We start from the raw sequence: 23,703 nt of genomic DNA, 5'->3' as shown, positions 1-23,703 counted from the left end.
AGCTAGATACCGATGAAGCTTAACACATAAGAAAGTCTATCGGAGTGGTGCAAGGGACGCAGGCTGGGCAGCGTCGATATTTGGTCCGCGTCCTTCCGTGGTTCAGCTATTGCCGGTGTAAGTGGTCACTCTACAAACACCTTTTCACCTTTATCCGATAAATGATCTGGCAAGGGAATGCGGCGCCGAGAAATCAGCAACCCACGAAGATAAGTTATAGTTCGAAAAGTCTTTGCTAGGAGGCTCAACGTGATACATAGCAGAGCCGATGAGCACTCCTGAACGCTGCGCGAGCGGCTGTTCCCGTTTCCCATTTTGACATGATAGGGACTGCTTGGAGCTACTTACACACACCGTTCGAGGGCAAAGCGCCTGTAGGAATGATGTGGCAAAGGCGATGGGTCATCGGGAACTAGGAGTCCTTTTCGGCATACTTAGAAAAGGAGTCATGAACCTGGTAGATACGCATAGAGGTTATGAACATCGACACGCACACCAGGGGTACCGGAACAATGACCGTAAGGGAGATAGGAGGCCCTCGGATTTCACATATTGGGTCCTCCAGCAGGGGCGATATCTACGTTCGTGTCGAGATCCGAGTCTCGCCCTTTGTTCTCGCCCTGGTTCTAGCAACGTCTTGACTATTCACGAACACAGACGAGCATACTCTTTCTTGCATTGTCAGAAGAGGTGGAGGCCAAAGATATGAATCCACAAGTAGGCGGCGCCGCCAAGGAAAACGCCATAAGAGAATCGTCCTCGGAGGGCCTGATATCTTTTCACGAGTGACCGTTGCACGAGAACGATTGAATCTGTCAATCGCCGCTCCAATTCGAATCGTATACATACTGATTTCCAAACAGCACCAGACGTGTGAATTGGCTGGCAGGTAACGGTTGTGAGAGGCGTAGAGAGATAAGAATAGCAAGGGGGCGGCCTATCCTTTGTGCACCCAGGCCATGATGGCGGAATCGTTTGTTCAGATTCTGTTCCTTTCCTACATAATTCTTCTCAGCGACTGGCACGACCAAGGCACGACGCCACTTGCTTGTTAGGAAATTTTCTCCAGGTGAAAGTCATTCAACTTCCGAGAGTTTCCTGGCAACAGGTCTTGACAAGTAGGTGTACGTTACAAACTTTTCCTTCTAATATTAATTTTTTCCATACGGAGTCAGAAGTATTTGTAACTTTTTCGGGTCAAAGCCTGGAACGAAGCTGAAGAGCGTAGCTTTTATGTTGGCCGGCGTTTTGGCCTCGTCTTCGGTTGTTGGTATAGGGGACGTCATCCAGAGAGGTGGCCTGTATCATAGAAGACGGAAGACTCCCGCGGGTGTAACCAAATGGCGGTGACGCGAGGAACTTTCAACGAAACCAACAACGTTGGTTTGGTGAGTGGCCTTCGATCTGCTGTAAAACTCATATTTTAATATTAATAAAGTGTACTTAGAACCCAATATGCCATTACTCTACACTTTTATTACCAACCACCAACTATGGTATCCTCACCGTCGTCGCTCGCGTGGATGAGCACCTCTCAGAGCTCGCCTGGAAGTCCCGGAGGACCGCGTTCCTCGAAGAAAGATGCGTTCAGACCTAATCTACCCCCAGATCCGTTTATTGGCAGTGATTTGGATAGTCATCAACCCTGGGCATTTCAGCACGAAGACTTGAAGCAGTTGCTCTCAGCTGAGCAGTTGGGCTGCAAAGTCATTTTGATTCTTGGTGGTACGTATGTTTTGCTTGGATTCTCTGATCATCGCAGATGTAAGTTTTATTCCCTTTTAGAACCTTCCAGCAACGATATGGATTCTCTATTGGTTGCACCGTCATTGCGAGACTCCCTTCTTCTCATCGTAACATCTTCCCCCCCACAAAGTCTCGTGATATCAGAACAATCGCCATCCGTCCTAATACTACGGATTCTGTCACCGATAGCTCTACAAGATTCCGTAGCACATCATCTACTTTCTATCTTCCAGCGTGCGGAAGAGGTTGCACGTCGGTGGCGGAAATTTCCCGATGCATTCACCAAACGCAGCCAGCTGCGCGAACATTGCCCTGGCGGAGCATTTACTGTATTAGAAGACTACGGTTTTGCCTCAAACAACTCAGTTTCTAACCATACTCGACCAGTGACCCCTCCGCCTAAATCGGTTCCTGCACCTTTCGTCAAGCGCAATCCATCCTCTCGTCTCGGGAGTTCTTTCGATGCCCTCATCAACTTCGTGCCGTCTTCGTTCTCTGATAAAGCGATAATAAAACACATTGTTCTTCTTACGACACTTTCTCAAACGTTTCTCGTTCCCACACAGTGGACTTCGACGCAAACTGTCCGGTACCCAACCACCTCTCAATCTCAACCTACCTCTCGAGCAGCATCTCCGACATACAAACGTAACAGTCTAAACATATCGTCGTTTGCGAGGCAATTCCCATCCTTGTTAACCTCATCTAACATCTCCTTACCTGAACCTGAATCCACGGCAGTCGCCAATCAAACCCGCTCGTCCTCCCATCCTGCTATAAAGACATTATCGCATTCCCATTCCGTGCCTGCTCCACCGTCAAGTTTTACTACTACAAGTTCTCTCCTTTCAGAACCTAAATCGATCAGGCCACATATAATCCACGTCTTGCCTTCGAGTGTTCCGACGCACACGCTCCTTCCCCGAAACCAAAGTTCGTCACCGGCCCCATTCGGTCCCTCTGTCTTACAGCCTCATCTACGATCAGTTGGCAGTCTAAAACAGGAGACTGCCAAAAAATCCAAATTGCTGCAAACCATCGAGCAGTTCCTGCGGTCGTACACTTACCCTTTAACCCCCCCGCGCAGTTTCAACCGCTACTCTGATACTTCGCTTCGCGACGATGGAGGTTCTTCCGCTCGCAACTCTCCCCTATCGTTGGTTTCGGCTTCTGGCTCAGCATCAGATCTTGGCCATGATATCCACTCACGTCAGGCTCGAAACATGAACGAGCGACCTGCTGCGTACATCGTTTCAGAAGGGATGTTAGGTTATAGACCACATGTAGCAAATGCACCACCGTTCTCTTCCTCTGTCAAAGATGATTCCAATTCTGATTCTCCAGCGGCGGTGGTTGAGATGCTATTACTGGGCCTCCTCGATCCCGGTTATCCTTCTTCGCCTTCGTCAGCCCCTAATAATGGTACGTGTATTCCTACACCTTTTTTACCGTGCTTCGATTTTGTTACGCCTACTTCTTCAGCATCCAAGGTGTGGATAGGCCATCCTAATGACGTCGTTATAAAACCTGGTGGTGGTAGTGATGGTGGTGGTGCCAGTGCTTTGCCTACTGCGGCAAACGTTCAGGAGGAGATTGAGATCAAGGTCGTTCGGCGAAATTCCACAATGACAGATGGTTTGGAAGGACGTGAGGAGCAAGGGCGTATACAGGACGATTGGTCCAGGGGGTCTGATTCTCGGACTGTTTATACCGACTCGAGAAGGGTGTCTATAGCCATTTCGAGTTCGAAGCCAGAAGCGAGGTCCTCCGACTCGAGGGCTTCAGGATCGCCTACTGCCTCGTCGGGTGGTGAAAACCCGAACACGAGGACGAGTACTACCAGCTACGATGGCATCGGAGGTCCTCCCCAGAAGGTGGCCGCGAGAACTAAGGACAATCGGTTGAGTTTTACAGGTACAATGAGGAGGATGTCGAATAGCTGGAAGGTGTGGATTCGAAAACCGGTGGATGTTACATGAAGACTTTCTGTGGTGAATATACCGTTTATTTCCTCAGCGAATTGATCCACTGTCCTTTCCACTCTCTCATTATACCTTTACGATTCACCTGAAATCTGCTCCGTCTGCTTAATACCTTTCGGCTTCATTCCTTGTTGACTGATGAACTAGTAGTCCATCTTCTTGTACTGAACTATCTTTACTTACATCTTTCTTGGTCAAGTGCACTAGCTGGAATAAATTTTCTGCTGCCAATGAAACATAATGGTGTGCACGGCATCCACTGTCCTTCCCCCGAGCCCGAGAGTTTGAGATGTGGAATGTATTCTGGTTTAAAATGCGTAGATTGGAACAGAGCTTCGAGTAGAAGCCAGAGCAAAACACCTGGCAGAACCACTCTGGCGCAGCAATTCCCATCGTGAAAACGTACTGCTCGTCTCTCGAGTCTCGAGTGAATGAGAAAGATACGAATGGTTCGAGCGTTCAAATTCTAGAATAATTAGTTCTACGCGGATTCTTCGAGAGCTGCCCGTTTCTGCTTCGATAGGAGGGTCATTCTTTGGATGTAACTGCAGACTATGAGCATCTTCTCAGGAAACTGAGCGACAAATGAACATACTCGTCGTATTGGCATCTGGTGAAAGAGTGGAAACGACTTAGTATTGCACGACCAGAACTGGATGAAAGTCAATGCGTACTTTTCATACGCGTGTTTCTCGTGCTCACATTCCCAAGGAAGATAGTTCTTCTCCGTCCGGCAGATGTTCAAGGGAATCAATAAGCTTCGTAGGTCGTAGCGGTGATAGAATTACAACCAATGAGAATTTGCCAATAGAGAAATATTAATATTTCAGCTTCGAGTTTCGCTGGATGTTCGAAAAGACTCACGCAGAGCACTGGTCTCTCCAACCCAGAGGCATCTTGGCCTTCTTCATTTCCTCCTGAGACGCTACCGTCGAGCTCATTGTAGTCTGGTCACCGTTACAGTCCGAAGTGTTTAACGTCGTGGAAGGCCGCTGATTGGCTAGTCGAGATTCTTATGTAAGCAATCCCGTCCTGGCAATTTGTGGTTGAACTTGTTTAAAAAATTGCATCCTCTTCTTCCAGACAACCAACTTCGATATAGTCTATCCGGAAATGACCTTCAGATTTAAATCTGAATTGTACTACCACAACGTTCAAATGCACATTGTGTTGATTGTTGACCGGCCCGAGTTCCAGGAATACTGTCCGGATTCTCTCCGAGCCTTTCTCTCAATCTCTCATCCATGACATTAACGATACGACTATCTTCATATCTCTCCAGAGCAGCCTCCACAGGTTTCAAAAGACCTCTACCTCGAACACGGACGTGGTCTTCATTCACAATGGGAGACCAGGATCTCACGATCGACACACTGCACACCTCATTTCCCTACGCCTGGCTTCGTGATTCATGTCAAGGAAAGGAATGCGTTCACCCAGCTACCACACAGAAATTACACCAGACTTCGGATATATCGCCTGATGTCAAACCCATTATTGTGAGTCTGGAAGGTGAAAAGGGCATCAATATCGAATGGGAAGACGGGCATAAATCATTTTTTGAAAGAGAGTTCTTGGAGAGACATTCGTCGCCAAAGGGATTAAACGAGTTTCATAAGGATATTTCTCAGAAATTTTGGGATAAGGATCAGATTTCTCAGTCTAAAGATTTGTTCATACCGTATGAGGAATTGAAGGCACCAGCGGGGTTATTGAAGGCTATGAACCAGCTTCGGCAGTATGGGTTGCTCTTTGTCGTAAGTCTTTTTGAAACTACCTAAAGCTATTCACTCATTCTTTTGTAGCGAGCCGTCCCTAATGAAGTGACGGATCACCAGAACTGTGAACTTCGTCAGCTTGCTTCTCTATTCAGTGATATACGACCTACATTCTACGGCGAGGTCTGGGATGTTCAAAACAAAAATAGTGAGAATATTGCTTATACCAATCTAAACCTTGGGTTCCACATGGATCTTCTGTGAGCCTTCTCCTGCCCATTCCTCATAAGATCGAGATTCACCCCTCCGCTTCAATCTCGTATAGATACTTCTCAAATCCACCTCGCTACCAAATCCTCCATTGCATACGCAACAAAGTAGAGGGCGGGACGTCCTTGTTTGCCGATGCTTTCAACGCGGCATACCAACTCAGAAAGATCAATACCCAGTTTTTCGACGTCCTCTCGAAAACACCGGTATCTTTCCAATATGTATTTGGCGAACGACATTACCACCAACTTCATCCCACCATCCAGCTATCGCCTACAAACAGCTCCCACGTCGAATATATCAACTACAGTCCACCGTTCCAAGGACCATTACTACTATCGACACCGATCATGTTTTACCATGCATTGCAAAGATATGATCAAGCACTACAGGATTCACAAAATGTGTATCATTATACATTGTGCGAGGGCGATGCGGTTTTGTTCGACAATCGAAGAGTATTGCATGCGAGAACTGCTTTCAAGGATCCAGTTGTACAGCAGAGAGAAACTGTTAACCGGTGGTTAATGGGCTGCTATTTTGAAGGTGACGAAATGTGGGACAGGGCAAGAGCACTCGGAAGGCGGCTCGACGAAAAGCCTTCGATTGTTCCTTGATTGACGAGAGTTGAAGAATTCACAAGTAATATATATATATATAGAGTCCGTCATATGCAACTTTCGAGAAGTTTTCGCGAACGAGAAACATTCACTACAGCTTGCTCTTCTCGGACTTCTTGATGTATGCGATGCCTCCGCCTAAGCTGACCTTTATATTTCGCGGCAAGTTCACGTTGAGCGGTAGAAATCCAAATAGGATGTCACAATAAAAACATACCTTTCCACTCGTCAGATTCTTGGTGACAAAAGTGACCTCGATGGTACCCTCAGGTCCAGGACCGACCTCCCATATTTGAGTTTCGAGTGCGTCACCTGGTTTTACAGGAGACGTGAATCGCACACCGTAAAACTTCAAAGCATTAGGGTCGTTCCCAGCCACAGCTTTGAGGAGTGCACGGGCAGCGAACCCAAAGGTCGACAAACCATGAAGGATGACTCCTCCGAAACCGGCGGCTTGGCCGATCCTGGGATCTGTCAGACGAGTTCAAGTTTAAGCAGAACGAGAACGAGGTGTTTGTGATACACACCGATGTGAAGCGGGTTATAATCACCACTGAGACGGAAGACGATTGCTTGTTCAGGAGTGGTGTTGTCTTTGACTGTCCAGTCGGGCTGACGTTTGGGTATCTCTTTTGCCTGCGGAGGTCCTGCGATAGCTTTTGAGAATCTTTGGCCTGTCACCTTTGCGCCGACATTAAATGACGAGCTCTACGGTGTGACAGTTGGGAAGATGAGTAGAGGGAACGAAGAGAGAACCGCTTACGTAGAGTTTCGCATATGGGACCCCCTGAGGGTCTACCAACAGGTTTTCGGCAGTGAGGATCAAACCACTTTCTACGATGGGGAAACGTTCGTGTCGGTTTCTTGGTTGATCGTGCAACGATGACCAGATAAAACGTACTGTTCTCAACAACAGATGTATATCTCATCTTCCAGACCCAACCGGGGCCACTAACCAAAGGAAGCGGTTTGAGAATTTCAATAGACTGGGTACCGTGCACCTATTTCAATATGAGCGGTCAACAAGGAATCGAAGCTATGGAGTAAGTAAACGACGTACTACCCTGTTAGGATCCAGTTTGGGTACACCAGGTAGCTTGCCTCCACCTCCGACACGTTCAGAAAACAAGTTGACATCCTGGTCCGCTCCCTTTAGAGCAAGGACGACAGGGTATGTTGGGATCGCGGAGAAGTTGGGGTCTATTCATGACTTGAATATGTCACTCGACTTGAAATTCTCAAGGAGACTCACGAAGTTCTGATCAGTAAAATTGTCAAATTCAGTAACGGACAAATGCTTTGAAATGATGGCGCACTCACCGTAAACAAAGTGCAAATCATCGTGTTTCGCCCCAACGCCGGCTGCGTAGGTTAAGAGGTCTCGTTTATTCCATGCAACCTGGTCAACTGTCAGAACTTCCGGGGAGTTAGTTGGGATGAAAGCGTACTGGACGATCTGGAAGTTGGTGTCCTACGACTTTGGATAGTTCTTCAGCAGACATGGTATGAAGGAAAGGTCTGAGGAGCTGGCAGCTGGACCCGGATCTCGGCTATGTCAAATGCCGGTTCTTCCCTGTCCTTCCCCACCATACACCATAGAGTATGGGTAGTGCATGAGTATTAGACTCATTGCTTCCCCACAACACTCCTGCAGCGCCCAGTTACGTCCACCAAACCTATTTATCGGAATCAATGTGCAGTGACAGTTCTCTCCGTGGTTATCGCTCACCGCTGTATTTATAAAATTTGCCGATTGAGGCCGGAAGGTTGATCATGGATTCAGACCAGCCGCTATACAAGACCCCTGCAGGAGGTTTCAAGAAGAGGAGGCTGCAGAATTCGTGCGATAATTGCAAGCAGGTGTGTGCATATCCTCGGGTTTTCAGAAAACTGACCACGATCATTTACATGCAGAAAAAGAGTGAGAATTCCCTTCCAGCTTCTATCTGTTAATCTGACCACTGTGAATCGTGTAGTCAAATGCGCGTCAATACAACTGAACGAAATGCTCCCTAGCTGATGAGCATTCCAATCGTCTAGGTGACAGTGCAGAACAAGCTTCAAAAATATGTACCCACTGCATATCTTTCAATTTGGAGTGTACACATCGATTGGCAGAGGTTAGAGTGGCAAAGGTGCGTATTTTCTCAATACGGGTATAGGACATGGCTCATGGGGTTTATTCGAAATTAGAAATATGGAAAGTCAACGGAAGAGAGAAACAACACGGCCACGACTCAGTTGTCGAGATCCCGGATTCCGTCGACAGAACCACAAGTGCGTCTTTGTTTTTTCGTTTTGGGGAAATTGCGCTCGAACCCTTCACAGCCATCAATGCAACTGGAAGAATGCGAAATCGAGGAAGCCAAGGGGCATATATCCGCTATCCTCTCAACATCAAGCTCATACAAGCTCGCTGAAGACCAGACAGTCACTCTCAAGATCCTCGTGCTGATTTCGTGCTATGCTCGACATCTAGAGACCCAACTCAAACAGTCAACATCTCCAGTAAAAAGCCTACATAGTTCTTCAACCAGTCCAGAGCCAGATAACTTACCGCGTCCTGTTCCCTTTCAATGTGATCTTCCACACGCCAAGGAAGAAGAAGCGGAAAGAGACTTACCGCTGTCCGACGGTCTACGGCACCTCCACTTTGGCAACACTGATGCGAAGGATACGTACTACGGAAAGGGTAGCAATGTCATGCTTTTGAAGACTGCTTTCAACGTCAAAGCAGCAACTTCTGGGCAGGAGCCCACTAACGCCACCCCAAAACGGCCTGAATTCTGGACCTACTTCCCTGTAAATGTCGTACATATCTAGTTGATCACTCATATTCTCATCCTTGTGGTCAGTTCCAACGAACGATATATGAACAAGCAACCCCTCTGTTCATGTTTCCTGATGTGGATCTAATCTTCCATCTCGTTGCTCTCTATTTCGACAAGTTTCAACTCAGTATCAAAATGTTGCACCGACCTTCATTCGAACGAAACGTGTTCGAAGGACTCTACATTCGCAATCGAGCGTTTGGTGCTCTCTTGTTGACGGTGTGCGGTTTGGCAGCTCGATATTCGGATGATCCAAGAGTTCTTATCGAGGGTGGCGGAGAGCTGAGTGCTGGGTGGAAGTGGATCAATCAATTACGTCCGTTCGAGATCCTGTCATGGGATGCGGAGACAGGACCCTCTGTTCATGAGCTCCAGGCGCTGTGTGTGCGTACTCGAATCCCCATTTTCTCATATTTTCGTCGCACCTGAGCCTTACGCCCATAGAACTATATCATGTTCATTCAACCGACTACAGCAGGTAATCTTACTTGGCCTTTGGTTTCACTCGGGTTTAGATATGCGCATGTCGTCGGAGCGCACCGTAATAGGTTCATGGAGAGGAAATCGTTGGCAGAGCAGGAGCTCTGGAAACGTGTGTTCTGGGTCCTGATCGCCATCGATGCCTATTCAAGTGCTTTCTATGGACGACCCAGGTGTACGACCCCCATTGAGTGAGTCCCAAATTCATTCAGGTTTCTCTTATTAGTCATTCTTGCCCTCTAGTTTCAACCAGGAATTTCCCCTCGAAGTTGACGATGAGTACTGGGAACACCCGGATCCCGACAAATGCTTTAAACAACCACCTGGCAAACCTTCAACAATTACGTTCTGGGTGCAGTTCATGAAGTTATTGCGCGTTCTAGGAATAGCTCAGCGGTCATATGTACGTTTATTTTTCTTCAATTCTTCCGGCCGTTGTCTGAACCGGAATACCTATAAAGCTTGGACTGAACAAGCGCGGTTTGGAGAACCATATCTGGGGGATACCAGACGATGAAAAAGTCCTCACTGAGCTGGATTCTCTCCTCAATGTGTGGATTGATCAGGTCCCGGAGCATCGTGAGTGTCAACGCGACGCAAATAATCTCGCATTCCAACGCTTGTTTGTCTTTTTTTAGTGCGATGGAACCTCAATCGCGACCAACCAAACTCTGTGTTTTTCAATCAGTCCGCAACCATACATTCTATATATTATTGGGTCCAAATTCAGATACACTGTCCCTTTATTTCCATACCAGGCAGGAACGACAAGTCTCCAGGGCTATCGTATTCTTCGTTAGCGGTATGCTCTAATGCTGCTAGGTCCTGTATACGGCTTTTGGACATTCAGGCCAATAAAGGGGTCGTGGATTGGACGACAGGACAGGTAGCTTCACTGCGGATTTCTAAATCTCCTTCAACTGACGTATCAGCTAGATGTCTCTGTATAGTTCTGCGATGGTAAGTGTGATAGCGAATCACTACCAAAATGATACTGAATTTTGGACAGGTCCTGACGTTGAACCTGTGGGGCAATTTTAGGTTAGGACTGTCCATAGATCCCACAAGGCATATACAAGACGTACATCGATGTATTTCAGTCCTGAGGCGTTTCGAACCGCGGTATGTTTCTTTTTCGTTCTGTCTCAACGCCATGTTGAGGCTTATGCTTGGAACATCAGCTGGCAAAAAGCAGGCGGGATCATTGACATCATAACGGAGATTCTGAATATCACTGAGCTTCCGACTACCGCTTGCATTGCATCCAAGAAGCGTTCCAGGACTGAGAATGATGATGCTCGGCAGAATCCTTTTCAGCAGCCTAGCCATGAGCCTGTTACCGACTTGGAGAACTGGTGGTCCAACCCAACATCGGACGTGTCTTCCTCTGCGGGCTACACTGCAGGCCGCTCAAACTCAAGCTTTTGGGACCTTCCGTTATATACAGAGGATCTTTCATCAGGCACAGGATTCTTTGATTCCGTTCAGGCTGGCCAGGCGTTCGGTGGTGAGTTCCAGCAGGGTCAAGAAACGGACGCTGCCGCGGGTGATTGGATCAGTCAAACTGAGGCCGCTGGTGAAGATTTTGGTAGTTCTGCTTTTACAGGCGCGTTTTTATACATAGAACCAGATGCGAATACATTTGACACCTTTCAATCCAGGTTACGCCTCATTGGCACCGAACTCGAATTCGGCTGATTTATGGGTGCAAGCTGTTGGAGGTGACGCGTACGTACTTCTCTTCTCCAGCTAAATATTAGACGATTGAAACCTTGTAATCCAGATGGGAGGATTGGGCGAGATACTTTGGTGCGAATGTTTGATAGGTTGAGCTCTTCCCAATCATTCTACGCCACATTCCGGCGTCGTCTGGTGGGAAACAATAATGTTTTAATGAGAAACACACCCCTCTATTTGTACCTCTACCTCCTAACCGTTTACTATTGTATTATTTCGGTACTCACAAGGACCCTATGGATTCGTGATGGTAGATGGCAGCGTCTTTCCGATTTTCCGCGCAGTGTTAATTAATCTTTTCAATTCGACGTCGGAAACCATCTTCAACAAGTACATCGCCAGCACGGACGTCACTATGATTCCATACTTTCCTTCCTTCTTCTTCTGTTCATGCTCCTTAGAAGACCACAGCGTCCGCTTCAATCTCAACCTTCATATCGTTCTGCACAAACACCGCACCAGCAACCATCGTGGCTGCGGGACCCTCCTCCGTGCCAAACTCAGCATCTCTCAACGCTTTCGCAACATCCCCCTGATCCGGGGCATCTTTGACGAACATTCTAACTCTCACAATATCCTCTTTCTTCCCACCCAACGCTTCGACAGCCCGTCTGATTTCACCAAATATCTGTGTTGCTTGGTCGAATGCAGAATCGGGATGAAGGAGGGCACCTGTTTCACCGTCGATGGCCGTAGTGCCGGAGACGAAGATAAAGGGTCCTTTACGGACGGCACGACAGTAGCGAAATTTGATTTCATAGGGATTTTGGGTGCGAAAAGTGCGAGTTTCAGTGGCCATGGTTTTCGATGATACTCGGTTGATGAGGTAGGGGAAAGTTCAGCTGTAGTTTTGGGCTGATAGTTTATGACTCAATTTGGAAGATGGAGGCCTACTAAGTTGGTAGCACTTGCGGACCACGCTTTGGTGACTCGAGCTCGGAGATGAGAACCGATATGCAGAAGTAGGTAGATCCCTGACGTCTGGGCTTTCTGCGAGATGAGAACCGATATGTGAGTGAAAGTAGGTGTCTGAGGTTTTTGTGATACAGCCGGAGATGAGAGACTGATAACTTGGACGTTTACACAAAAGCCGTGTAAGTCGCGATTGGAGAAAAACACGGTCATGCGATCGCATTAAAACGCGACGCGACAGTGCCAACTTCTCAAAACTGTAATATCGCAGTTGATAGCATGTTGTCCAGCGGATACGTACCTACATTCATTCCAAAACCATCGCCACCATCCGAGAAGGACACTGGACAGCATCTGCTTCTATCTCCACTTTCAGTCTCCTCTGCGAGTAGAGCACCTCCAATGAGTGTCGCTGCCGGATCAGATCGAGTTATGATCCTCCCCATGCCCAAAATCCGCAATTTGTTCAACGCCCTCAAAAACTCACCCTGATCTTGATATTTCAATCCGTAATGAAGTACCTGACTCTAACAATATACTCCGAGTCCTTCTACCTTCCCAACGCTTCGACAACACGAGTCATTTCGTTGAATACTGGGTTACGTCATACTGAGTTCGGATGAAGAACGCCTGGTTCAGGATCGATGGACGTCGTACCGAGGCGAAGGTAAAGGGTCCTTTCGGTATCAGAAGCGGAATTTTTGTTCGGAGGGTTTTGGATGCGTGGTAATTGAAGGTGAAATGGATAAACCTCGGATCGCAAATTCGAAGTCAGATTATCGAGTCACGTAAGGTCACGCATGAGTCACCTGACGGACGCGTCTATGCGCATCCGAGTTACGACCATCATCCTGACCTGACCTCTTCATCTTTCCTTCTTCCCTCCCTCTTGCGCAGTCGTTGAATGGCAGGTGCATTGAGCGGTCACCTCGTTGAATTATACCTCACCTTAAATCGTTCAACTGGTCCATTCGGTATCCCATTATCCCACGTTGGTCCGAGCACCAATTCCAACGAACCAAATTTAAGCATTTCAGGAGCTATGTCCTTTGATAAGAACATGCACGGAACCTCTCATAATCGCTCACAACCCATACCTGGATTTCTCCACGATGAATCGTCCTTTATAGACATGTCAGAAGCGACCGCTGTTAAGATTGCTGCTTTGCAAGCCAAACTCAACCAAAGGCTAGGTCCTGAATATATCTCTACACGACCTGGTCCTGGAGGAGGTCCTAAATTGATTTATGCTGAGGGTTGGAAGGTGATAAACCTGGCAAACGAGGTGTTTGGGTTTAACGGCTGGAGTTCAAGTATAACCAGTATCGCGACAGATTTTATTGATTGCAACGAGGAGACGAAGAGGTTTAATGTGGGTGTGACTGCAATTGTCCGGGTAACACTGAGAGATGGTGTGTATCATGAGGATGTCGGGTATGGGTTGTTGGAGAATTCGAAGAGTAAAGGGGCCGCGCTTGATAAGGTGCGTGTTCCGTATTGCATATCTCATCTCTTTACACACCCTCCTGACGCTACATGATAGTGTCGAAAAGAAGCAGTAACGGATGGGTTAAAGCGCGCTCTTCGAAACTTTGGAAACCTACTTGGAAATTGTTTGTATGACAAGAGTTATACCCAGGAAGTGGTGAAGATAAAAGTTACACCTGTACGTCATTCCATTCACCTGAGTCGGCCTTCATTTACCTCTTATTCTCAACACCAGCCTAAATTCGACCCAGACCAGCTTCACAGACGACCTGAATTCATGGAGAAGAAACCCATTGTTCCGCCTTCTCCTGCCACCACTACAACTTCAGCTTCGATGTCTATCTCTGCACAACCATTCAATGCTAATACCCATACTCGGAAATACCTCGCCACTTCGTCCACTGATACCACGGTCAAAACCGAAGCGATCAACAACCCTGCTCCTCAACCAAACTTGGCCTCCACCTCGAAAACTTCAGCGACAACGACGCCATTTGGGAAATTTAACCCGGTGGAGAATATGCCTATCACGGCCTCCACCTCCTCCAAAAGCTCAATGACAACGACGCCATTCGGGAAATCCAACCCCAGTTCTACCGGGTTGAATACGCCTATCACTACCCCCGCCCATCACCACCCTCAACAATTACAGAAACTCCAGACTTCCACCACCACCACCACTTCTTCTTATCATCAACCTTGCGGAACCAAAGCCGACACCTTAAGCACGAAACAAAGTGGTCTTGTGACTTCTGAAACCCGACAACCATCACGATCAGTGAAAGCTGCCGTTTCCATTCCTCCTCCACCACACGGCCCTGAACAAGTCTCCTCAGAAACTCTACACGAGGAAGATTCATTCATCATTAGCTCGGAGGATGATATGTTCTATGCGATGGTCGATCTTGGGGATGATGAGGGTGATGCGGGGAGACCTATCGAGCAGGGTGAGGATGAGGATGAGAGTACGAATCAGGGATTAATGGAGCCTCCTCCTGCCGTGAATAAATCATCGAGCTCAAGGTTTGCTGCGATCGGGGCTGCCCTTGCTGGGTTACCTGTATCTTCAGCGTCTTCCTCCTCTGATGCTTCGAACATAAACTGGCGGCAGCAACAAGAAGAACGGGAGCAGCAGCAAGCTCAGCGTATACCGCTGAAACAGGAGCCGTACATCGGGAATATGAACCTCAACGACAAAGGCAGCAGATCTAAGCCTGCCGACTCCGGTGCTTCGAATTTGTTCAAACCTTCCCCACCACCACCCTCGTTCTCCGGTCCTGGTGTGGCATCAAGTACCCCGAAACGAGGGGGGTTCTCGTTCCCATCTGAAATCGTCAGTCGAGAGTTGCATCTCCAAAAGCCTAATGAATAACTGACTTTCTTCCCTTCTCGCAGAGGAATCAAGGCAGACAAAGCTCGATACCCCCTCAGGTAGGTATGAAAAGAAGCGCGGATACCATGAGGTGGGTTGAGATTTTTATCCTGGATGACATTTTCAATCACGAACACAGATCGACATCAACGACCAGCAATTCCTATTCCAGACGCCCAGCACAAGGCATGGGACTTATGTCTGCTTCTGGGATGGGTTCGGATGGAGGGAGTGGGGATGCGAAGAGGATGAGGAGGTGATATTTGACTTTGTTTTTTATCTTGATTCAGGATGAGTTCCAGTACGATATTGGAAGTTCTGCTTGCATGACTTTTTCTTACGCTTTTGGCACAATGATAATGATTGTACCGTACATCGTCGCATCGTAGTTCGTGTATTAATAATATTTTTCGCGTGTTGGTCGCATGCCGCAGAGGCCGCGGCTCCGACGACCAGCGGCCTCTCACTCAACACCTGCGCACTGGTCTGCCTTCACTCTGCCTTCACTCTGGATATGGCTCATTTACTTCGGAAGCGGTTGAGCCTTGTAATATGGATTATGATGGACCTCACTTCTGGAGATGACGAGGGATGTAAGTATACGGTGCGCGCCGGACACAAGGAAAAGCGATCTTTCACTTGGACTGGCCGATTCAAACATTTCAATCACACGATAGGATCGAAGCCAGATTGATAGCATTTACTGGTGAGTATTGACTTCTTTGTTAGGAAGGATGAAAAATGTTCCGGAGAAACCACTAGCACTTGAGTTTCTTGTCTTTTTACCTCGTGCTTTGTGCCAAACCGCAAGGGTCGCTGAAGTTTCTTCAAAGGGTCGTCTCCAGACTACATCCGGTTGCAAGTCCACTAATCGCGATTGCCCACCGGTTCGGATAACAAAAATATTTTGGTGCATTTGAAGATCGTACGAACTGCGTGAGCAATCGACGAGTTGCATTACCAGCGGAGTGCAGTGGGGTGGAATTCGAACATATGGTACAAGAGTGTTGCTGGCAGGAACAGCAGAAAGGAGGCTCAGGAAGCTAGCGAGGTCCGAGGGGGTCAACTTGACCACTGTATCAGCTCCGATGGCATCTTCGGCACCACCTCGACCATGACTCTGGATGAATTCTCACCGAACTTCGCTTTCATCGGTCAGCGGCGGCGACCATAGAGTAAACATCTCAACTATTCCGCAAGTACAGAAAGCGGAACCCTGAGCTGTAGGTATCATCAAGTTTCCCAAGTCCTTACCGTTGGACCAACGGCTCATATAAGGACTACCCAAACTAACCATGCTCCACAGTCTGAACTGGCCCCGACCTGCGTTCAATTTTCATTATATCCTCGGAAAACATTGGAAACTACACAGTCGTCCAAGGTGGCAATGATTCTCATCTCTAGTGACTGAGGTAGTTCTCTGATCGGAGTGGCTATTCCTTGGTCATTCCCGGTTTCGCGTCGAAAGTTTTGCAGAAGGTATAAGAAGGTCTATGCCAACCGTCAGATATTCATCAGACCCCAACGGCCTACAGAATACTCCTTCATGAGAAACATCCTCGACACGAGTTTCGGTGACGCACTTGTTCACCTTTTTGTTCCTCTTCATCATGTCGTCAGTTACACATCAGTTCCTTCTCATTCGGTGCAGAATTTGATATTTCGACGCATCAGGCTTCTGGGGTCCATTGCACAGATAGATGCTGCAAAAAACAGGGTGATGATTGAGAATTTACCCGAGGTGTCATTTCAAGGTATGTGGACTTTCATTCCTGGTTCTTCAAGGCTAATTAGAGCGGAAACTTGTTCGTCCATCATAGTCATACCTTGTTGGATTCCTTCGCCGTGATTGTAACGATACCCATATCTATCCCACCTATTCCCAGCTCCTGCATGGATCTGCGTGTACTTTTATAAAATATTTTTTCATTCTGGCCAACACTGTGCTAACGCGGCGTCCGGGCTGGTTGAAGCATTATACATGATGGGAATCGACCGGACGACTCCGGAGAACGTGAGTAATAACTTTGAGGTCCCATGGCCGCACAATATTCGATGTCCACGAGTTTTCAATTCTCTCGCCTCTACCGTAAGGTTTGCATCCCACAAGAAATGATCATTAGATAAGTGTTAACACAAATTTATAGATGGTGTGTCGACAAAAATAACAAGATCACCAGCTTTGTACGCAGAAAAAATCTTTAGGAACATGAGCCTCCGAGATCCGATGCCTAAAAGGGTACAATATCAGTCTGTATCAGTAGCGGGGTTATAAACACATACTCCACATGCAGATGTTCCAAGACACCAGCTCGTGTTGTCGGAGCGTCAACATGCTCGTTGCACCACCCACAAGACCAACACAGTCTCTCATCCTTCCTCTCACCCAGCTCCCGGTTACTCACAACCTCCATCCATTTTGTAACGAGATCCTTGCGGTAATGTGAATCGAGATGCTCAATGCATTCCCTCCACGTCCCGACATAACCTGGACTTTCTTGACAAACCAAACACTTATAAAACGCCCCCAACCCATCCATATCACTGACCGTGGTCGCTGCTACATCCTGAAAACCCGACGCAGACACTAGACTTACTCCCGATTCAAGCAGAGAAATTGGGGCATTCACGACTGGCTCGCCAACCCCTTCTTTCAACTCTGGAAGGTTTCCGAATATGGTCGCGATACGACAAGGGTGTCTGACCATGTCGCTCAAAGAAAATCCCCGTTTCCAGCAGATAGCACAAGAGGTGACAGTCATGGCTAGATCAATTGAATCAGGTCCACCCAGCGGGACAAGGCCGCATAATACGTTCGATGGTGGTGCGGGTGAAAACGAGCACGCTGGAGCGTTGAGTCTCTGGGAGACGGAATGGTTTCTTCCGTCAATCGCTTTAGTAACATGGGCTTTCAGCGACGCTACATATGCTTGAATTTCGTTCTGAAGCGAGTCGCTATGAACAATTTCTCGCAACTGAGCCTCAGTAACGGCGACACTGTCCGGGGAAACAAGTACGTCATGCAATGCTGGAAGGAGACAAAGGGTTCGGAAATGGGGATAGTCTGCCCAGTTTCTGATGTCAGGAAGAGATCTCTTGAAGTCCGTATATAAACGGGACAACGTCTCTCGGCGGATCGACAGGATGGAGCCCGACGTCGTATCGCTGTCGAAGAAGGCGTTCGTGCGATGCCTTTTAATCTTCAGCAGGACTTGAGATTTGATCATTGCCCAACCTGAGTTCAACTTCAATGACAATCACAAGTGTTACAACAGACCGGCCGACGTACTTCGATTCGTGAGTAGTGAATCTTTGTCGACGCAGGGCACATGTTTCACAGAGATTGTATCTTCTCGCGAGTAACCTAGCTCCAAGAGTCGGGTTTGTATACTGCATCTAGAATGAGTATGTACATGTCGAGGGAATGGAGAGAGGACCATACGCCGCGAAACGAGCTTCACGATCTAACCGAAATTCTTCGTTTTTGATAGAAACATACTCGTGGTTCATCCATTTATCGCATCGTGCGGCATGCTATAAACAGATGTTAATCGCCAAAAATTTCTTCAGCGGATGAGTGGGACGCATACTTCCGAGAGCTTGTTAAGATACGTTTTCCGTTTTTCAAGGTACATAATTCTGGTTGAACCAAATCTTCCGAGTAACTCATGGTGTACAGCGTCAATTTCTTGGCAATTGAAGTACATGGTGGGATGGGAGCCGGATTGCCCTGTACAAAAAGAGGTGCTGCGATGAGAGACAACAAGATTCCGAAGGAGAGGAATCAGCACCTGGAGAAGGTAGGACATAGTCCAGAATAGATTTATCAAGATTCCAATATTTCGAGCGAAATCTTCCTTCGCTGACTCCGCTGTACCATTGAACACGTCGGCGAAGCATTTTCAGACAGTTCAGTCGTGTGCTTACTTATGTTTGATACATCCGTAACAGATTCGCCGTTGTAGAATGAATTCCACCCGGGTTACACCTCCCACACCGCACACCTGAGACACAAGCGGTCAGCTTATGTACCTTGCATTCAAAGGTAGCTTCAGCCAAGATACTAACCTGACAACATGCACTATCGAACAATAACCTCGCCCATTCTGGCTCAGACAGTCCAAAAGGCTCCGGTACGTTATACCGTTTCCTCATTTCTCGCCAGACAGGCCGAGCGTTCTTAGACAGCAATGCTTTCCGAAAGAGACGATTGACTCGAGTGAGAGCAAGCAGCGTTTTTGGTTGACAGTGGGTACAAATCTAATGTTCAAATTTAGTAAGACGTGAAGAAATATATACAGCGTTGAACTGCGATATACCTCATATAGGATATCTAGAGGCATAGTAGGCAACAGACTCAACTTCCCAGAGCCCGTCGCCTTGCCTTTTGCCTTTGTCTTCGCGCTTTTTCGTTTTCGTGAGGGCTCCCTTTGGTTCCGTCCGCGAGGCTGACTATCATCATCGCTTTCAACAGCATCTTGAAATGTACGCCTTGGAAGGGACTCTATTCTGGAAGATTTTCGTCGAGAGCTCATTCCTAGAGTCCCACAAGTTCGACGGATATGATATGCAAGTCTAGCGATGGAATCTGCTCGCTATAGTCCAAGTCCAAGTTGGATATAAGTCAAGCGCGAAGCTTCCTGCCGAGATCACATGACTCGATTTTTCGAATTCTCACTCTTTTGCGCCATCGGCCCATCGCTGGCGAGGTAGTCCCCGTGCCCGAACTCGACTCTAGATGTATTATCGATATTTTTCAAGCGTAAAATTTACGCCTCATTCTCTAGGCAAAGAAGAAAGTGAAACTCGGGACATCACAGACTTCGATTCGCCGATAGACGTGCCAGGCGCGGGCCTGTCGCAATTCGGTCAAGCCTCCTCACATCACGCCGCAGGAGGCAATGGGAAATATTTGCACCTGTGACAAGTACATTGAGGATGTCGTCTTTATGGTGGTCGTAAGCACCTCAATTACGTTACATTGGGCATGGCCTTGTTCACTTTTGTCCAGATACATCGAGAACACTCGACCCGTTACAGGCTGCGGCCAGTGAGGCGTTGAGGCGTCGGGGACTTGGGTTCAAGCGTTTCTCTTTCTCTACCTTCATCCAAGAGAAGACCCGGAGATCAGAGGCTGACTAGCCTGGAATGTTACGACCTGGATCATTCTATTCAGTAGCTAGCTGAATCAGTCCCAGGTTGGGTCTTTCCGCCGAACGAGGCACTACCCGACCATTAACACGGCCTGTAACACTTAGACAATGGGCCGATGTATAGGGCCTCTTCGTATGTGCCTGCGCTCTTGACTGCCTGGTCATTTGATAATCTCGTCAGAGTCCAAGGGTACAGATGTACACGATTTCCTTAGTCTGACTCTGCTATGGTTAACTCAAGTCACGGCATTGAAATCAATACATGTACTAGACTCAAGTCATGGAAATGCCAGAGGATGGGGACTGGGGGACGGGGACGGGGCTGGAGGAGATTTTTGCTGCGGCACGCCCTCAACCACAATCCTTCCGAATTTGTAGTTCGATCCTATATCACCGCAAATTCCCAAAAATGTACGTGCTCTATCAGGAAGACTGGTCGTCTTCTGGAATCCCCGATGCTATTGCTCCCAGTTCCAGCCCGAGAGATTATCGATCTGCTGCGCAGCTGGGCCACACACTGCACAGTCGCTCAGACCTTTTCCTTGCGTTGCCTCTCTAAAAGCGCTGCCTTGGTCTGGACGAGGACTTTTGGTCTGGGAAATCTTTGGACCGAGGGAAGTTCGGGCGAAAACGTCACGGCACGGTGGGACTCATGAGTCAAAGCCATACGGTATGCAACCAATCCTCTAATCCGGTCGAGGAGTAGGAGACTCGAAACGGACGAATGAGGCAGTCGGACTTTTTTAGTCTTCTCGGGAGAGCGCTAGCGTAGTGGTCCTACTATCACTACGTGGGTATCCCGTGTCACTCATAGGAACAGGACTCACCTTGACTAGTATTTACAAAATTAATTGGTATCTTGATTACCAAGTAATAGACACTCCCCACTAAACCCTTTCGTCTCTGACGCAGTTCAACGTACAATGGACATCGAACTCCGATTGGATGACACGAAAGGAATCTTGGTTTGCCGTCAGCCACACTTTGAACTGTATTACTCATAAGGCACTCGCAATCCCATCGATACTTTCAAAATGACTGCGATTGTTTAATGATCTTGCATATGATCTCTGTTCTCTACTGATGCCATGCGTAAGAGGGTAAAAAAACCCCTTTTGAGCCATCTAGTTCGACAATAACATTCGATCATCAGAGGTCAATGCTTACATGCTTACCAGTCGAATTTCACATCCGTTTCGTGCTGCGAAACCTTTTGGAGGTCAAGAGACAGTAAGGTTGACCAACATTGCGTACATGTGCGCGATGTGAGCGAACCAACAGAGCTTCTGACTCGTCGCGTTTCTGTGAGAGAAAACCAACGCGTGTGATGATTCGGAGTGAGGAACAAAGGTCCACATAAGGTCTGTGGGACGACACTTCACGGAATTGACAGTGACTGGTAGGAGGGACGCCGTACGGAAGCCCGCCGTTGCACTCCTTGCCAGATCAACAACCTGACCGCGATATCCTCTCCCCGAATGTGTGTTTTGGTAGGCTATGGCCATCCCCGACGTCAAAAGAGTCTTCTCCCGGGACGAATTGCGACACCATTGCGGGCAGCGTATAGTAGCCTTCGACTTCAATTGGGATTGGGAGGTCGAATAACGGGATAGAGTTCGGATGTTTTCAGTAGACTAATCATCAACAATTAGATCAACACGTATGGACACTGATGGAATTCTACGGACACCCATAGATGGAATTGTAAAAGCCTACACCAAGCACTATCATGTTTGATTTGTTAAGGACCGCTTTGATAGATCAACAACTTCCGAGTCCCAACGGCCAGCGGTCATCATTGGGATATCACCAACCATTTCAACCCCATCTGTAATTTCCAAAAGAATCTGAAATATGGATGAGAAAGCTTGACTTGTCATCAAATCGTCCGCGCTGGTTGATATGTAAAATATGAAGTCTACAAAAAGGGGGTCACGCCAGACTTTGCTCCCAGGTCCCATGTCCACGTTTTATAGGCAGGACCAGCCAGGATAAACCCGAGTATGCAGTCAGTCTGGAAACACCAAACATTTACGCTTACAGCACCCTATCATATCGTCCTCCATGTCAATCATCAATCAAACTCGTTGAAGTTGGTGAGTTTAGGCGGACGTACCGAAGGGATGGAACCAAGGTCCGCGCCATCACGCTCAGCCTGAACCCATCGCGACCGGAGGATGCAATCTTTCGTGAGGTGGTATGAGTTAGGGCGGGACGACCACCCGTGATGGATGATTGTTCAGTGAGCCAGGTACACAGGGAGCAAAAAGAAAATAACGAATGTGGCGTAACCTCTGGACAGAGTACTCGAATCAGACCATTCCCCCTTGAATCAACTTCTCAGGAAATTCACCCGGGTTATAGGCTAGGAAGTGAAAATCCGTTTGCGGACCTGTAAAGTGTACAATGAAAGGATAACGTTCATCTGATAACGGCGAGAAACAAATGTATAGCGCTCTGGGGCACCAATCAGGTTAAATGAAAGCTAGAAACCCTTTCCGAGCACGAGCACCGCTAGAACCATATTACCGCCTGACGTGAGAATTGGGATTTCGGGAAAGGTGAAAAGGCCAATGTGAATCACCGGATGCGTACACATCTTCCGAGAAGCGTCGTGCATGTTGGATTGCTATTGGACTGCTGCTACGTGTGGTCATCGAAGAATGTGAAAAAGCCGGATTGGAGGCACCGAAGATGTGAGATGTTTACCAAAAAAGGCAGTCGCTGGTTGGTTGAATCGACCATGCTGCGAATAGCACCTGTTGGTCCCAGTATAAAAGAAGAAAGTAGGTATTCAATCGGAAGAGTGTGGAAACCCTGTAACGAGAGTATTGAATTGACAGAGCAAAGCCTCATGTCCTGAGTTATCAGAGCGAACCAACGAACTGATGAATGAGAATGAAGACTGGAAGTTGGTTACGGTGGGAACGTGGTCCATGAGAGAATGTCATGCGGAGATCTGGGTTGTCGGCATATACAGCATTGGGCGGCGGAAGGACAGCGCCATCTTCAAGTCTGCAACCGTGGTTTCCCTCGCCGTAAGTGGCGCGGGCCGTTGGAAAACGAGGGTCGAAAATAGATCTCCGAAGATAGGCTCTAAATAATCAGTCGCATGGAACTATGGGGTGGATTTGGAAGCTGACCGGGAGATTCAGCGGGAGTGGACGTGACGGAGAGACATGAAAAGTTGAGGAACTTCTTCGGTGATAGAAGTTCGATAGATGTAGGAGAACCAAATAGAGCCCTCAAGACTTGAGGAGCTGGAATCCAAGCCTGAACATGCACGGACTGAGGTTTTGTATCGGTATGTTGAGATCGAACAATATCAGAAGAAAACGGGAGGATCACTATCTACGAGGGTTCGTTCGGTTAGTGACTATTCGATAAGTGACTG

At 47.8% G+C, this 23,703-nt stretch overlaps 8 protein-coding genes across 8 annotated transcripts; 5 read left to right on the top strand and 3 right to left on the bottom strand.

The window, feature by feature from the left end:
- Window positions 1-942: 942 nt before the first annotated feature.
- Window positions 943-3,725, top strand: E1B28_005670 (uncharacterized protein; the record flags this gene model as incomplete). Its single annotated transcript, XM_043150245.1, has 5 exons — window positions 943-1,118; window positions 1,172-1,388; window positions 1,448-1,725; window positions 1,786-3,168; window positions 3,229-3,725. The coding sequence occupies exons 3-5, from the start codon at window positions 1,494-1,496 to the stop codon at window positions 3,723-3,725; spliced, it is 2,112 nt and encodes a 703-aa protein (XP_043011332.1). The 5' UTR covers window positions 943-1,118; window positions 1,172-1,388; window positions 1,448-1,493.
- Window positions 3,726-4,968: 1,243 nt separating this feature from the next.
- Window positions 4,969-6,333, top strand: E1B28_005669 (uncharacterized protein; the record flags this gene model as incomplete). Its single annotated transcript, XM_043150244.1, has 3 exons — window positions 4,969-5,485; window positions 5,534-5,706; window positions 5,772-6,333. Exons 1-3 carry the CDS (start codon window positions 4,973-4,975, stop codon window positions 6,331-6,333), a joined length of 1,248 nt encoding a protein of 415 aa, XP_043011331.1. The 5' UTR covers window positions 4,969-4,972.
- On the bottom strand, window positions 6,252-7,838 carry E1B28_005668 (uncharacterized protein; the record flags this gene model as incomplete). Its single annotated transcript, XM_043150243.1, has 9 exons — window positions 6,252-6,484; window positions 6,554-6,807; window positions 6,864-7,044; window positions 7,100-7,170; window positions 7,238-7,337; window positions 7,400-7,536; window positions 7,589-7,594; window positions 7,657-7,735; window positions 7,785-7,838. The coding sequence occupies 9 exons, from the start codon at window positions 7,836-7,838 to the stop codon at window positions 6,428-6,430; spliced, it is 939 nt and encodes a 312-aa protein (XP_043011330.1). The 3' UTR covers window positions 6,252-6,427.
- Window positions 7,839-8,670: 832 nt separating this feature from the next.
- Window positions 8,671-11,470, top strand: E1B28_005667 (uncharacterized protein; the record flags this gene model as incomplete). Its single annotated transcript, XM_043150242.1, has 11 exons — window positions 8,671-9,138; window positions 9,192-9,551; window positions 9,612-9,838; window positions 9,891-10,050; window positions 10,109-10,226; window positions 10,286-10,533; window positions 10,584-10,607; window positions 10,657-10,769; window positions 10,829-11,253; window positions 11,309-11,375; window positions 11,431-11,470. 11 exons carry the CDS (start codon window positions 8,671-8,673, stop codon window positions 11,468-11,470), a joined length of 2,250 nt encoding a protein of 749 aa, XP_043011329.1.
- Window positions 11,471-11,781: 311 nt separating this feature from the next.
- On the bottom strand, window positions 11,782-12,183 carry E1B28_005666 (uncharacterized protein; the record flags this gene model as incomplete). The annotated part of the gene is made up of 1 exon (XM_043150241.1): window positions 11,782-12,183. One exon carries the CDS (start codon window positions 12,181-12,183, stop codon window positions 11,782-11,784), a length of 402 nt encoding a protein of 133 aa, XP_043011328.1.
- A 1,017-nt stretch (window positions 12,184-13,200) lies between these two features.
- On the top strand, window positions 13,201-15,416 carry E1B28_005665 (uncharacterized protein; the record flags this gene model as incomplete). Its single annotated transcript, XM_043150240.1, has 4 exons — window positions 13,201-13,779; window positions 13,840-13,962; window positions 14,020-15,117; window positions 15,180-15,416. 4 exons carry the CDS (start codon window positions 13,201-13,203, stop codon window positions 15,414-15,416), a joined length of 2,037 nt encoding a protein of 678 aa, XP_043011327.1.
- Window positions 15,417-17,198: 1,782 nt separating this feature from the next.
- E1B28_005664 (uncharacterized protein) lies at window positions 17,199-19,797 on the bottom strand. Its single transcript, XM_043150239.1, has 9 exons — window positions 19,476-19,797; window positions 19,225-19,416; window positions 19,084-19,160; window positions 18,948-19,027; window positions 18,747-18,886; window positions 18,599-18,690; window positions 18,446-18,546; window positions 17,440-18,391; window positions 17,199-17,387 (listed from the first exon to the last, which is right to left on the bottom strand). Exons 1-9 carry the CDS (start codon window positions 19,689-19,691, stop codon window positions 17,330-17,332), a joined length of 1,908 nt encoding a protein of 635 aa, XP_043011326.1. The 5' UTR covers window positions 19,692-19,797; the 3' UTR covers window positions 17,199-17,329.
- A 792-nt stretch (window positions 19,798-20,589) lies between these two features.
- On the top strand, window positions 20,590-20,868 carry E1B28_005663 (uncharacterized protein; the record flags this gene model as incomplete). Its single annotated transcript, XM_043150238.1, has 1 exon — window positions 20,590-20,868. One exon carries the CDS (start codon window positions 20,590-20,592, stop codon window positions 20,866-20,868), a length of 279 nt encoding a protein of 92 aa, XP_043011325.1.
- Window positions 20,869-23,703: the final 2,835 nt, after the last annotated feature.

This window comes from Marasmius oreades, chromosome 3 (assembly GCF_018924745.1).
Source record: "Marasmius oreades isolate 03SP1 chromosome 3, whole genome shotgun sequence".
In the NCBI taxonomy this organism is placed as follows: domain Eukaryota; kingdom Fungi; phylum Basidiomycota; class Agaricomycetes; order Agaricales; family Marasmiaceae; genus Marasmius; species Marasmius oreades.
Note: the sequence above shows the minus strand (reverse complement) of the source record. Positions and strands in the feature narration are given on the sequence as shown.